The sequence below is a fragment of the Notothenia rossii genome (genome assembly GCF_949606895.1).
Source record: "Notothenia rossii genome assembly, chromosome: 11".
NCBI classification, from domain to species: domain Eukaryota; kingdom Metazoa; phylum Chordata; class Actinopteri; order Perciformes; family Nototheniidae; genus Notothenia; species Notothenia rossii.
Genome location: NC_136910.1, coordinates 45,590,270 through 45,607,017, shown reverse-complemented (window position 1 = coordinate 45,607,017; position 16,748 = coordinate 45,590,270). Strand labels below are relative to the sequence as shown.

General features: G+C 40.8%; 1 protein-coding gene across 2 annotated transcripts in view; it reads right to left on the bottom strand.

Moving 5' to 3' along the window:
• Positions 1-14,989, bottom strand: part of ctif (CBP80/20-dependent translation initiation factor) — a 52,935-nt gene extending 37,946 nt beyond the window's left edge. For both annotated transcript variants that reach the window (XM_079658362.1, XM_079658363.1), the window contains exons 1-3: positions 14,769-14,989; positions 2,317-2,551; positions 2,026-2,097 (exon numbers count right to left, since the gene is read on the bottom strand). In XM_079658362.1, coding sequence (XP_079514488.1) covers positions 2,026-2,097; positions 2,317-2,493 — 249 coding nt within the window. In that variant the 5' untranslated portion in view covers positions 2,494-2,551; positions 14,769-14,989. The remainder of the gene's footprint in view (positions 1-2,025; positions 2,098-2,316; positions 2,552-14,768) is intronic.
• Between the last annotated feature and the right edge of the window lie 1,759 nt (positions 14,990-16,748).

Sequence of the window (16,748 nt, the reverse complement as noted above, 5' to 3'; positions counted from 1 at the left end):
GATATTATGAGGACTAACTGACTAATAATTCATTTAAGATGATTCAATTACTGGCTCAGGCCGCACAGTATCTCATGTTAGTTAAGAGCGTACTTTCTACACCAACCACAGGCTAGCAGAGTGTGCAGAGCTGTGGATTTTTTGTGCAGTCACTTCTAGCCAAACATTTGAGCTGACGGATTGGAAAAAACTAACCAGCACATACAGAGCTGAGAGCTGAGCAAACCTACGCTTTAGTCAATGAGATGCTCCAGTGACCAGAGGGAGGATGACAACAACATGGAGGTAGCAGTAGAATCAGGTTAAAACATACAGGTACTACTCTCACAGTTACTGCAGATTAGCAACATAGATTCATGGGTCACAAAGTGAATCGGACATGTGCTACATTAAAGGTCCCCTATTATACTGTTTTTCATCAATATATTTTAGGTCTCAGATATATACAAAACATGTCTCTGAAGTGTTTGGCTCCAAATACAGATCATGCATTGTAGCATCCCATAATCCCCTCTGTTTCAGCCCCGTTTCAAAAGTGCCGGTTCTGTGTCTGTAGCTTTAGATTAAAATACGGAGCCACTCCCCACACCCCTCAGAGTTATTTGGTTAAAAAGAACACAATGGGGCTCTAGGACAGGGTATATGCAGGAATCCTGAAGTCAAATGTAATACCTTTTAAGACCTTTTTTCCTTATATTTTAAGACCTCATCGCCACTTCGAGTTTTAACCGGTTACATTGGCGACACACTTTACCTCACATTTACTATATACAGTATTGATTGTCCTTCCTCCCTATCTTCCAACCATTTGGACGCAAACTTGCATTTCCCCATAACGATGTTGTTTAACAACCGGCGTAAACGGACCTTTGCGCGCTATCAACCATTGAGCGTGCGATGTCCTGTTCAGATGATATCAAATCCAGGGGCGGACTGGGACTAAAAATCAGCCCGGGCATCTCGACCGGCCCACTTCGGTACCACTAGTAAATTGTCAACGGGGGGTGCTAGTGATTTATCCGACCGGCCCACATCGTCCGACCGGCTCACTTCGGTACCGGCCCGATGGCCAGCCCGCCACTGGTCAAATCTAACGGGATGCCATGAATAAACTACACAGAATCACACTACACACCTACGCATGATTACATTCAGGCAAACTGTAGAATACAACCACTTTGGACAATTTATATACTTATTGAAAACAAGCTACAACATTTAATACCTTGGAAAATGACGTTTAATACTTTTTAAGACCCCGCGGACACCCTGTAGGAGGAGATTCAGGTGATAAGGTGGGGGGGGGGGTCACCTTGGTTGGTTATGGGCTACTGGTTACACAAGCCAAAACATCGTTATGACATCATAAAGTGGCCAACATCTGATCAGCTCATTTTCAGACAGGTTTTTATATAAATGGATCAGGACAAAAAGTAAGCAAATCTTTTTTGCTGAACTTTCAGAATCTCTTTACACAGAGGGGCCACATGTTTATTATAAAATACATGAAAAAGTGGATTTTGCATAATAGGGCCCCTTTAAATAAGTCGTTTGTGTTGTGACTAAAACACAGGTCAGAGCTTTGTGTTTTAATTTCAAAACATCTTTATTCCCTCCCCATTGTTTTAGCTTTATTTACACTGTAAAAGTTAGAGTCTTGCTTTGTGTGCTGTCAGACTTTAAATATATTTATACATCTTCAAAAAGTAAAGGGGATTCATGATGCAACAGTTATGAACTCATGAATATACTGCAGCATGTGTTATTGCTTCATTATTGTCTGGTCTAAAATAAAGACCAACCATATATCTTTTGAGATGGACATTGATAGGTCCTTCTTCCCATTCACTACACTCCTTGTGATGGACAGCAGGGTACAGCTGATCCAAGCATTTTGGCCGGTACAGCCCTTTAGTGGGATAATGACTATGCTTTGCAAAGCTAAACTGTGACTGATTATTGAATGCATAATTAATGGTCACCTCCAAAGCTGTGAAATAAGCGGAACCCAGCAGAAACACTTACTGGCTTGGTTGAGCCTCTTCCCCGTGAAGACGTCCAGCTGCCATCTTTCTTGTTGTTACAGTCATCTGTCCACTGGAGGAGAGAAATGGGGGGGGGAGAAGGTGCTTTATTAAATAAAGTGGGTTCATTTTAGTGTAGGAAATAATGTAAATGCCATTAGGGGCAGCTGTTTTGATGCAGGCTGTACCCCACAATAATATATTTGAATGACAGAAATCTGAGAAACCACCAGAGTCTGTACTAAGAACATTTTTTTCTGCATGTCATCCAGTGAAATAATAAGACTCTGACCTGTGGCACCTTGCCACCATTGTCCAGGTCCAAGTCCCCATCCGCCTTGTCTCCCAGAAGCCCCTGCACCTGGTACTCCAGCACATAGCTGTCGATGAAGCGCTCCAGCTCCTCTATCTCCTGCGAGCGTGTGCTCCCAGCCTCCGACGATGCTGACGCCACTGAAGAGTTCTCCATGACAACCAGCGCTGTGACGGATGCTAGGGGAGCAGGGGGAGGGAAGGAGGAAAGTGACCTGTGGAGGGAGGAAGAAAATACAGTTACATGACTAAGAGTTTACAAGGTAGTGCATTCATCTCCTGTGAGGCTGGCCTGTGTTTATAACAAGAACATTAAAAGATATGAATGAACAGAGATAAGGCGAGTTCAAGTCCCAGGTGAGTGGGATAGATGTGCACATTCAAATCAACAGTCTGATGGCATTTTCTGACACACAAGAATCACCCCATCCTTTTTAACCCATTTGTACTACAATGTATTTGTTCTTTCTTCATAAGCAACAACCAGAGTAGGCTTGCCCTCATACTTGCATGAATGAGCTCGTCACCGCTTAATCTAAAAGCCATAGAGCAAGGAAGATACATTGCAGACACTGCTTATGGCAAGAAAAGCCAAACATTCACGGGCAGCCACATTCAGAGTCAAACAGTTCCAACAAAATGTGACTGTCCATCTTTGTTATGATGGTGTCTGACATAAAGCTCAGTATAGAACAGGGGTGGGGAACCTTTCTCCTCTCAAGGGCCATTTCCATTTTTACAACATCCTCCGTGGGCCGTACAAATGATTGACCTCTGCTTAAAAATACTAAAAATCACAGCCCATTCATTTCGCCTTTCTTTCATGCTGTGCAAAGAAAAAGCAACCCCTTAATCCAGATATCTTACCATGATGTATGCATTCACGTGCACGGTTGTGGCATGACCACCAAAACAGAAAGATATGGACACAAGATGTGTGCAAATGTATTTAGTTTCCTAACCATGTGAACATGATTTGAGTGGGGGGGACGACACCTAACCTCCTCTAGGGGGGTCCGGGGGCATGCTCCCCTGAGAAGATTTTTTTTCTTTTAATGTTGAAGTTAAAAGCATCAATCTGGTGCACTTTTAGAGCAACATTAGGAGATCTATGGATACATCTCTTAACATCCATATGAAACAGAACTGTAAGCAGATTTATTTTTCTTTATGGATATTTTACAAATCACTCCCCTTTTAAACTGTATTCTTGTTTATTAATAACAACTTTTTTTTACTGTCATATTAGTATTGTATACCTGTTTACTTTATTCTCTTATTTTTCTATAACTATAATGATCATATAAAGATGTGCCTTTACCTCACTGGTTGTAGAAAAAGCTTCTTATATTCGTTAGCATAGCTAGCTAACCAGATGCTAATAACAACAAAGTTATTGACTGTAGGATCAGTATGACAGATGAACAGATCACCACTGGGCTTTCAACTAAAGACACATCCACGCAAAAACTGCGGCATGTGTACGGCTCCTTATGGGTATGCCTACGGCATTTCTGAAGTGCCGGAGTGTCGTTCTGGTGCTCTCGGTCAGCACTGCACCGCTGTCAGACGAGACATATACCACGTGATGACACGTTAGGCTCGTGTTGTGTTCAAGGACCCTGACCGTGGCCAGGAAAAACAGGCCCTCGCTTGTTTAATTCTTTTGCGGTTTAGATTTCTTTAATTTTTTGAGTGTGTTTATAAATGACCTCGAAGGCCGTACCAAATGGTCTCGCGGTCCGTATACGGCCCGGAGGCCAAAGGTTCCCCACCCCTGGTATAGACAGACATGCCCAGAATAAGCTCTCCCCCAGTTGCTACAGTGACCTCACCAGTGCTCAGAAAAAAGACAAAGGGTGACGCAATATAATCTACTCATGCTGCCAAAATAATGATGACAGCAAAAAGCAGTTGAGTACCAATGCTAATTAGTCGATTAATCCACTTTTAGATTGACATAAATACATTTATTTAGATAATAGATTGATAATTTCAATCAATTCTCAAGCAAATATGAGACAGATTCTCTAGTTAAATCTTCAGAAAATGTGATGATCTTTTGCTTTTATTTAAAAACATCGCCCAATAATGTGTTTTTTCTGACATTTTATAGATAAAATAAAAACAATTGTAAAATACCTATAGGCATTTCTTTCACCATGTTACCTCTCAAATGCTAACACTCAAAGACGGTACATAACCTTACTGCTGCCAGAAAACATCCATATATGCAGCACCTGCTTTCAAATAACAGTGTGGGGCAGCAGGAGGCCCAGGTTGTGTTTTCACTCAGAAAACCTCAGATTTGTCTCTACTTGGTTCTCTGTCGAAAACACTCTCTGTTGTCACCATTCATTTACCTCTCCATGTCAATGTCCCTCTTTGTTTTTCCACCTCTCCTCTGCCGTCTCTCTCTCCCGTGTGTGTTGTGGGTGTAATCACCTGACACGCGGCCAACAGGAGAGCAGCTCCATGCTTGTGTCTGTCTATTGCCACTAAGCTCCTTTACATCATGGCTTGATCACCAGCCACACAAAGAGGATTTATGGCCCTGGAGCACGCAGCATAGTATCTGCTGAGCCCTGGGGACTCGCTGGGGAGCCCTGTGCATGTGTCGGTTGCACAAAGTTTGAACACTTTGTTTTGGTTCTGGGCTTTCTAACACCCTCCCTGACTGAGTGTAGTGCTATACTTCTTTCATCACATGTTAACTCACCCACTGCTGCACTGGTCAGTATGGCATCAAACAAAACAACAATGAAAATACTAAAATCCCACCAACTATTTAAACAAAACAAAAACAACTATTTTACTTATTTTTGTGTACAGATAAGACTAAAAACCATGTTTACAACGTCTGAGTTAATAGTATTACTAAGAGAGACATGCCCCATTGGAGGATCAGACTTTAGGTCAGATAAAGGACAGCACCCCTAGTGAGGAAAAGCCTGGATCCTGATAAAGTCTCTTCCTCAAGGACAGGGACTAACCCTCCTCATCCCCGCCCTGCTGCTTTAATTGATGTATTTAGGACTAATGCTTTAATCTCTTATACTATATGTAACTGAGTCAACATGTCCTAATCTGGCCAACTGTAGTTTCAGACGAATCATTTATACATTATCAACATAATCCATCTGTACCAGGCTTTGAGTAACTGAGTGAGTGGCAGGGGCACAGAAGCAACAGCGCTTGGACCAGCTGCTTGAAGACTTTGTTATCCTCTAGAAATAAAAACAAACATGATGCATAACCCTTTTCGGTTACGGTACACATTTGTACTGTATGAATGTGCAAACTTATGTATGGGTAGACTAAACACATGCACTCTCACTTCCCCTACAAAACATGCTATGTGTACAGTTTTATTAAGACTAAAATATACTCATACACTCTTTCATAACATTTAAATTATCTTAGAACATAAGAAAATGTGGCACTTAACTACAGGAACACTTTTTATCTCTTATTCCTGCTATCACTTGCAACCCTAAAACCACACACAACATCAGATCTCACTTCAAAAAAGAAGTCTCTCTTGTATGATGTGATCACTCCAATTTACATATATACGAGGTTGTAGAGGCATTCAAAAACACAATGTGGCAGTGAATTATAATCTAACTTTACAATTCCAAAAGTTCTAACAACAACACAGTTGAACTTAATGTAGAAGCATCCAGTAGTCTTGCATTTTGCATCACTAGCTCTGATGCATACTGGCGGGGGGGAGGGGGCAGTTAGATGTCCTACTCTTGTCCTTGACATAGTATAGAGTTACGGTCTGAGGGGAAGCTGTAGCTAAGAGCTATTGACCCGTCTGTTCGTACAACTCTCATCGAGTTCTCCATCATTTTATCCTGGTTTACATGATTCCTTTGTATTTGAACATTTCAATACTTTCAGAGTAGAGTATATCATAGTTTATGATCCATCAGTGCAGCAGGACAATACAAATCACAAGCGCTGTAAATGCTTTATAGTCGACCCGGATAACACCATCATCCATCCAAAGTAAACACTGGTTCTGCACCTTTATCATAGACAGGATTCAAAGTCCTTTCTATGCTGCTGTGTTTCATAGCACACCACTCCAAATCTGCTTTTCAATAAGTGGTGGTGACATTTGCTTTGCTTTCAAACTAGGCTTAATCTTTCTCAATCTTTGTCAGTGCTCTTCTGATGGAGGAGAACAATATGCTCATGTGAGAGTGAACAACCCAAACTACCGTCCTCCCTGTGGGGTACAAGACTGAAAAGGGAGTTTATCCGAGCTAGGCAAAGAAAGGGCTACTGTATTTAGCAAAGAAAACACTTAAGGGGAAAGCTTCCCTTTGACTAAACGGAGAAACTGATTCTGCAAGGTCAGGAGCACAAATAGCATCGCAGGGCCTCTCACATTTACACAAGAAGCACCGGTATGGGCTCTCACATTGCCAGATACCGATGCAAATGATGAGGGAAAGCATAAGCATTCATAGAAAATGTTGGCATTTCAGCAACAATGACCAGCTTAGCCTTTTCCTTCAGGCTCAAACTAGAAGAGAGAATGAGTTTCTCCATCAATTAAAATAATGTCATTCAGTTTTTACACATTAATACCTTTTTAAAGATCTTCGGGGGTACTACGGCATATGTTAAAGATTTTTATATAAAGTCCTTACTGTGAGGTAAATTGAGACAGCGTCAGATGGGGCTGAAGATTATTAGTTTGAAAAGTAAGAAAGTAGAGTTGGATACAGTAATCACGCCTCTAACCCGCTTCTCATCACTATTTTATCACCCTATCACAATTTCTAAATTCCTTGTTCAGACCATAGTTCAGACAAAAGATATTTATTTAATATTAAAGAAGAACAAGTAAACCATCAAATATTCAAAAATTAGGTGCCGGAACCAGTAAATGTTGGTGCTTTAGCTGAAGCTCGGTGAGTGGGAAGACCAAAAGCGTCAGTCAGACGGACAAAGAGAATGTCTGATTGCACTGTGACCTTTTTCGTGTGGGTTCTAGAATTCTAGCATGTAACATGGGACAGTGCGAGTGCCCGCCACCCTTTTTTGTCGGTCCCACTCTCCTCCCCCTTCCTCTTCTGAAACTACATTTCATCAGATCCTTGACTACTCCTCTGCTCCTTCCTGTCTCTACCCTTTTGTTCTCCCTCCCTCAAGTCTACCAGCTGTTCCATCAACGGTCTACCTGCCACACCACCGCGGCAACACTTCTCAAAGAACTGCCCCTTCCAAAATATCTTCAGGCAACAACACCAGGCAGGATCACTGTTTAACACAGTATAATTAAACAGCACTATACCTGTCACAATGACCATACATTTGAGTGAACACCTCTCTATAACAGTTTCAACAGAGACTGAACATTACTCACTTCATGAAGGTAGGATGTATTGCAGGGCTGTTGCATCAGACTCCATTCGTTTTAGGTATGTGCACATAAAAAACTGGTAGCTGAGTGTATTTGAGCCACTCAACTATTCAGAGACGTTTGCAGTGATTCAGAGGTCTAAAAACCAGGAAAATTAAATGTCGAATGAATGGTGCACTAAAACGAGGTACTAGGATACCTGTCACTGACACTACAGACCAGCCGAGAAAGAGTGGCTGTGAAAAGGCAGAGCAACATGAAATACAACCGAGCTGAAGACTGTGCCTGGAGCCCAGCACCATCCAGACTGATTCTGAAGTGTCCAGACAGACACAGCATGGCACCGGGCAGCACACTGTTGCCTTGTTTGGGAGGAAGAGACAACTGCTAATCACCGTACATCACGACAGAGAGTAGATTGATTACTTGCAACAAAAGAAACAAGTGTTATCATGTTATATTAGGCAAAGTCCCAAAACATTTGACAGTGACACAAAGTCTGGTGCGTGCATACAAATTGGAGGGAAAGCTTTTGAATAATGCAGTTTTCTCCACTTTTGTTTGAAAGAAACTAAAGTTCAGAAGGCATAAGGTGGTGAATACATGTCTTTGCCCACTGACTGAGAAGTGTTGACTATGTATAATCATGTGTTCGAGCAACAGCAATGTGCAGGACTTTTCTCAGACTTACTTGTTATTGACCTTTTCCTACGTTGCTTAATTATTTCTATTCTAGTCGTTCTTTACATTATAGATCCTTAATCGCTGAAATAAGGTCACATCATTTAAAAATGTACACTTTGAAGTAAGACATCAGAAGAAGAATCTGAAGTTTCATAACAATAAAGAAGTATATTCTGCAATAAACTGCAACATAATAACTTTGTCAAACACTTTCCCATGGGTTCCATAAGCACAATACCACTACAGTAGAGCAATAAATAGTCTGTTAGCAAATCATACTGGCTGCACCGTGGCATAGTAAAACCTAACATGTGCCATAAACAAAGTCAAACAAGCAGCAGCCTGATTTGAAGCCTTTTATAATGTTACACAACAGTAAGAACAATAATCCACACAACCCAAACAAAGCAGAACATGAGACCCAGTCTACACAGTGGGAGTCTGAATCAAAGTTCTCACCCCATGGAGCGAGATCCTCTAAATCGTCTAATCTTGTCTACTACCGACTGGATGGCTTAACAAACTCACACTTGGGTTTAAATATAACTTGGAGTACTCTATTTCATGGAGGTGAGATTAGATGCTGTACGATTGTGATTTTTTTCTTCCAACTGTCTTCGTTTTTATAATGTATAAGATCTGTATTACAACATAGGTATATAAAAGATTTCCATGGTTTTCCATAGTGTTAGCGAGTTTTTAGCACATCCTCAATACTATGCTACCCTGCTTTTCACAGCACATAATCTATGAGCAATGAATATGTGAAAAATACAGTTATTGAATCATGTTTTGTATGGTGCCCTTGAGAATGTTGTACATCATTATCAGAGAGAAAAGCCCGTGCAAGATTGGGACAAGCTCCTTGATAAAAATGTGGAACTGATGTGGCCAGATGGATATGGACGCAGACTGGTTATCGAAAGACTCTCTTCGTCATCAACACCAGCGGTCAACCATGGAAATCAAATGCTGTTTTAAACCTTCCCCTGCAGCGTAGAGGCCTGTAGAGACTCATGTGGTGCACATGCTAGTTGCAACTGAAATACATGCTAAACTGGCTGAGCTATAGGGTGAAAAATGGATCATCTTACAGAAGGTTGTTACAGGAACAAGGTTGACAACCACACTTAAATTAAGAATAGGGGTTTGGGTCAACATTTCCCACCTCCTGTATTGTAACATGTTGCTGTGAGAAAATCTATTTACTCATACAGTTGGAGCTGAAAGCACCTGAATCTAGAAAAACAGTCCAGTAGAAGATAGCTTGCATATGCCAAAGAGGGGGGATATATGGGTATGGCTATACCTAAAACAATAGCCCCATTGTCCCCTTATGCCCCCGTAGTGACCTAATGCAGGGCTAGACATTATAAATGGCCCGCTGGCCCGGAAGCACTATTTAGACCCCCCGGGCCAGCATAACGTACTTTCCACTTGCCCGCTCGGGCCATTACAAATATTGGTTTAAAAAAAATAAAAGAATAAAACAGTAAGACATAAAATGACATTGTCCTTTGGTATTGGTATTTTTCGCAAGCAATTTTGTTAAATAGTTTTGTTTCTTAACGCTACAACGTAGCGTTTCGTGAGGCGGTTGCCATGGTTGGATGAAAAGCAAACAGCTGGTTGCTGCAGAGCCTTCACTAAATACTTTCGCGCCACCTAACCATTCGCCAAAATGTTTTTAATACCAGCGGGAACCGGCCAAGCACCGGGCAATAAACAATCTTCAAATAAAAGAAAGTCACCGGAGGAGTTAAAGGAGAGTGACAGGGAGTATGAGAAGAAGAGGGAGAGAGAGTTTCAGCTACAGTGGCTTGATCGATGGAGTTGGCTTCAATATGATGCCAATATAAACAAGGTCTTATGTCTGCTCTGTACATCAATGCCGACCTATGTTGACAAGTAAGTGAAGAGTAGAAAACTTAAAGGTATACTCGCTATAGAGAACTGCAGTGACGCGTCCTAAAACCCGGAAGTAAGTTAGCATTTTTACCACTTCCGGTTCCTTCGACAAAAAGCAATGCAATTTCTCCATAGGATTTTGGAAAATATCTGGAAATAAGGTCTGTGGTTGACACAAATTGAAGAGACAGATCACGTTTTGTTCCACGACATTAAATACATCAGCAGTGACCCACTGGTGATTTCTGAAGAGTTTACGTGTCTGAAAAACGATGGTTGTTAACATGTGGCTGAATAGGACGACAGAAGTTGTCGAGGCTGGTTTACGTCATTACACCGAAGACGTAAACACTCCCGCTAAGTTTGTTTGCCCTGTTCTGCTTGAAAGCAAGTACCTGCGCTCTTGCAAACTGTTAAAACAAAAGCTTCAACTTCTACAATTTTGAATCTGTATGTTTGAATATGGATCTTAAGTCGGCATGACGTTGAAGCACTGTTGCACCCTGTTGTAGTTCGTTTATAGCATAACGTTAGCATTTTGCTTCTGGCGACTACATTTATGATTAGAAAATTATAAAAGTAGGGTAGACATGTGGATATTATCCGGCTGAACAAAACGTGATCCGTCTCTTAAATGTGTGTCAACCACAGACCTTATTTCCAGCTATTTTCCAAAATCCTATTGAGAAATTGCATTGCATATTTGTCGAAGGAACCGGAAGGAGTTTACTTCCGGGTTTTAGGACGCGTCACTGCGGTTCTCTATAGGGAAATATCCTAGAAGTTTAGGAGAATGAAGGTTCTAATCTATTACATAACCATTTCATTTCTACCTCCTAATGACAGGAAGGCAGAAAGTGTATTATAAACATAATAATACTCACAGCAGAAATGTCACCATCCTTTTTTTCTTTAACAATGACCACAATATCATAATTTTAATAAACCAAAAATATGAACAATTGAGGAAAATTAGGAATAACTGATTATTAAAATGCTGTAGTACAAGTAGTAATGTAGTTTGTGCATAAATGACTATTGCAACAAATTTGTTCATTCTCTTCATTATTAGAGTAGATTTTTTGGACGAATGCTCTTGGGCCAATGGTTACAATGGTGGGGCCAGTGATAATGAAAGTCTACAGGCCCGGAGGGCATTGGGCATGTGCAGTACTGTAGGACTGTAGCCCAACAATGCTTTTCTGTACGGGTCGACATACACACAAATGCAGAGGCCTGGCAAACAAGTGAGTGAGTGTGATTCAGCTCAAAGGCTCGACAAAATGTATGGAATTTAAATAGAAGTTCTGAGGCCTCAAAGCTGAAAAGAGAGGCAACAAAGGTACAAAAGGTTGGCCATAGAAAGACTGACAACAGTTCGGCACATATTGCTTATTTTCTAAATAAAAGGTCAGTCATTTGCACATAGGCACTAAGCCAAAGGCCTTCTGCTCTCAGCTTTAAGCCACCTCTCTCCCTCTCTTAGTGTTTTTCTCAATCATGAACCATGTGACCTCCCTCTTGTCATTGTGTCTTCCCACTCACTCATCCATACACTTCAGGGAAAGTAATGAGCAGCAGTTCCCACTGAAATGAGCTAGATTTGGGCTACGCAGGCTGAGTCAGGGTGCCCCACTTTACAGCAGGCTCCTGTCACTCTCTCCATAAGACGCTGCTGTGTGCGCTCCTCCTCCACATGCTTTAAAAACACTGCATGCATGTACCTGGGATTGTGTCGCAGCAATAAAATCGACTACGTTGTGTCTTAGTGTTAGTAACTCTCATGTTTGAGGCAGTTATTCGAACGTACTCACATGAAACCCTGGCATCATTAATTGCCAACATTACTGAGGGCAGAGTTCATCACATCAATGCATCAGTCATATACGTGCTGGGAATGTGGATCATCGGGGTGATGATGACACTGCACTTACTCTGCTAACATGGTCTTATTTAATATAAATGTTATTTCAGGCTGAGTTTAAACATCAACAATGCTCAGTTATTCATTATAGTCGTTGTATTTATATGTCAATATTTAACTTTCAATAGTGAAATGAACAGTTGCAGCGATGTAATCGGGTAAGGTCCTTAAAATGTAAGGTTAAATGATAAGGCTTGCCGTTATTGATCAAACACCAGAGAGAGCCTAAGAGTAGGGCTGCTCGATTATGGCAAAAATCATAATCTCGATTATTTGGGTCAATAATTGATATCACGATTATTAAAAACGATTATCCATTTACTTTGAAAACATCCATTTATTGGAGAAAAATTTTTGAACAGTATGTTTTTAACAGTTGATTACCCTGAACTTTAAGTATAATTCAACTGAAAACCCCCCCCCAAAAAAAAGTAATAACAATAATAAAAAAATTATCGTTTTATTTCGATTATGTTGTTTTCGTAATCGTTGCAAGCCATTATCGTAATTGCGATTAAAATACGATTATTTGAGCAGCCCTACCCAAGAGCATAGATTAGATCAGATTAATAAGAGAGGACCCTCATGCCATCTTTGTTCAGTCATCAGGCAAACATCAAGCACCAACAACGTGTAATTACAAGGTTCAGATCAAAACCTATTCAATCGAGGCAAAGATTACATCATTATTATTGTGCAGCCTCGAAAGCATCTATACAATTCATCAAAGTCAGGATGAATGCAGTGTTTCATGTGAACTTGAATGAGAACTAGAACATCTTAAAGTCAAATCGACTTACAGTATATATAGCAGGTCAAGAGCTGCCTCACAAGATGCATACTTGTGTATTATTTCCATATATACACTTATATACTTACAGTAACATGTCCTGCAAGGCTACATTCAAGCACTGTTTTATTTTATCACAAGGATGTCAATCTCCGTATTGCAAATTTGGACAACTATATGTCTCTTCACCCATATAATGTCAATATAGGGTTATGATAACATTATAAATACTCATTTTCAATTCATATAAATATGTTTTGGTTAGCTATACATGTATAAAAAATTGAGAAATTAGTTGATCAGTCTGGCTAAACTTCAGATAACAGGCACTAAGTCAAGTCACTTAAATGTCACTTACAACTAATACAGACACTGGCTGAACCGGACTTACTACTTAGCTGACATATTCACTAGCATATGCCTCTAGCTGAGACATGCAATGGATAAGTTAGTCAGAGATAATACGCTGAGAAGATATAATTCATTCAAAAAGGAACACATTTTCCTCTCAGCAGGTTCAGATACATGTCATTATTCTGTAACCCTATCTACACAGTAACAAAGCTGTTTGTGTAAAATGGGCATAAATCATGCAAATGTTGCCATTGTTTTATGCATCAAAGTCTTACAAATCCTGTCGCCTTCAAGTCAGGAGGGTCTCACTTGTGTGACTTGTGGTAGCATGCAGACATTCCTTTAGCTCACTAAAGTCACTCGGATCCAATCAGCATGTGAACAGCAGGCATCTCAGGAATGTTATGAGCAAACTGAAGTTTCAAGACTCCTACAGGATAGACTGAGACTTTACAGTTTGTTCAATTTCAAAATGTGAGTAAAGATTTACACATACAGCTGTATTGGTTTTTAAGTGAAAATGAGAAGATGATTTCAGCACATATTCAACTTAGTTCTGGTTTGTCCCATCTGGTGCTTAATTTAATTAATTAATTTAACATTATCCAAACTTAACACATCATCTAATCCCTTTGTGTACTTGCTTCAGTTTTCGTTACAAGGTAAATGAGTACTTTCCTCTCCTGCCACAGACTAGACTAGCAGCTGTGACCCCTCTCTTTGTTATTACAGTCAACAGCTGAGACCCGGGCTGCTGATCTGCAGCAAGCTCAGCTGCTTTCCAGACACACTGACTTCTAACTATTTGAATGGATATGCATGTCATTTCTGTCCTGCAAGTATATCGGTATTGATAGCAAACTGGTTGCAAAGGTGACCCCAAGAACAGACCGAACCGAGAACATCAGTACCTAGGGTTGTGTTTATTAATGTGCACTACTATAACCACGCCCATGCTGTCTGGTATGCTAGCACGGTATGCACACGTTAGCCAAAGTGTTGCATGTTGACAGGATGTTTATGATAAGTCACTGCACCCTTATTGTCGCTTTCACAGCAACAAAGAAACATCTGTAGGCTCCTCCAAACCCTGGCGTGTCCGCCCGCGTTTAACCGGTAACAATGGTGACGCAAGCTATGCAGCTAACCAGCCGGTTGCTACACGTTAGCTAGCTATTGAGTACAAGAGTAAACAGCAGGCCACACATTACTTATTAAAAGCACTATACGTCAACTGTGCTGTATCAACAGGTCTGCCAGTTGGGGCCATACCATAACCAGGCCACTCTTAGCTAATGCAGCACATCTTATAAAACTGTTATCTCTGGTTACCACAGTTATAGCAACCGACAGACACCTCCAGCGGCTTATAAAGAGATCATTCCTCACCCGAAGAGAGACTCTGACTCCTGGTGAACCCGGGATCACCTCCTGAGATCAAATTCGCCGTGTCATGGGTGTGTTTTACCACAAAGAAAAGTGGGGAAGAGGATTAGCTATCTAGTGGTCGCTATTACTCCGACGTCCTGGGGACTGAGGAAAAAGGGAATGCAGGAATGTGACGTTCAGTCCGGTTTGCGGGCAGCGTTGACACGTGCACTCAGAGTGAGGCATTGTGGGAAAGGTAGTTCGATAAGAATTGCATGAGCATTAACATAGGAATGAACTGATTAATAACCAGTTTGACATGTCACACTGCCCCCTCCCTTTTGGGAACACAGTTTCGATACAGTACCATGCAGAACGGATCATGGCTTTAGTTTGTAGTTACTTTGAGATTTAGGTTCTCTCAAGTGCTGTTTACTGTTCTTTTAATGTTTTGTTTTGTTATCAGTGTTTACATTTCAGTTTTATTTGTATGTGTGTATGCACCAAATCAACAAGACAAATTCCTACTTATGTGTTAACCTTCTTGGCAATAAACCGGTTTCTGAATCTGAATCTTAATCAGTTTTCTCTTATTACTAAAGCCAACAACCACTATTATCGGTATAATTCGATCAGTAACTTGTGATGAAACTTTCCTTTGCCACTAGCTTTCTTTGCAGTGCTTGTAATATGTGTGTTTGTGTGCTAATATATTCTCTTTTGTAGGTCAATTTTGGAATAAGGCCATTTTTTTTTGTGAGTAGATATGGAATTAAGAGTGATCATAGGCTATTATTTTGCAGTCGATACGTAATCTGAGCTGTGCATAAAGATTACATTTAGCAATTAAAAAATAAATTAAATAATAGATTAAATACACACTGATAGACATTATGATGTTCAAAAAACAATGTACAGAAAACATCTTAGATGCTTATAGCTCTGTACAAAATGTAACACCCAGGGGTCGGCAACCCGCGGCCATCCGCATGCGGCCCTTTTAGCCCTCTGCTCTGGCTCCCTTGAGTTTAGGGTTTAGACAAAAATAAGAAGGAAATAAAACAAAAGTATTTGTAGAACTATTTATATTTTGTTGCACGGTTGAAAATGTTTCGTGTCTTGTATTTTGAGTTGATACTGTGACACATAAAAAAAAAAGGTTTTAATTAGGTCAACTACAATATGCGTCACATCCTGCTACGGTCCCGCGCCAGCGCCTTTTCCTCCATGAGCGAACTATGGATAAATCAAAGAAAAGTACCGGAGGAACACAGGATTTAATTCTGCGTGGACAGAGTCACAGCCGGCCCGACCCATTAAGCGACATAAGCGGCCGCTTAGGGCCCCGCAGCCACTAAGGGGCCCCCTAGCCAAAAAATAAAAATAAAAATCTCAGTACACCGTCGCCGTGATAAGTGTGTTTAATTAATTGTGTTAATATGCCTAGATTTCCTACTCTCAAAGTCATGTATTATATTATTGAGTCAATAATAAAATACATTAACCGTGCTTTACCTGAACCTCATCATGACACAAGAGAGGACGGCATGAATGTAATTTCCCGTGTTCAGTGAATGCAACAGAGGCAAGACACCAGACCAACCAGAGAGTTGAATGGAAATAAACATTGTCTTATTGGCTCACATGTACCTATCCTGTGAGCTGTGACAATTTTTAAAATAAACTGTCAGTCGGACTCAGAGTTTTTGAAGATGGACATAAGAAAACATTTTCTTAAAAAATAAGTGGTGGCTCACACAACAACCCCAGAGCCACCACTTGAGCCAGGTAAACAAGGTATGTAAATGTCAGTAAACTTCCAAGTTAGGAGTACCACCAGATGTGTTCCGGCCCGGCTAAAATAACTGGATGGCCTACCTGCCTGTCAGCCTTCCATCCGTGCACAAACTTATCTCGTGCCCTCATTGGTCATGTGCGCGTTCGTGTGTGTTGGAGGAGGAGCTCTGTAAGGAAATCTGAAGGTAGAGGCAGATTTTTTCC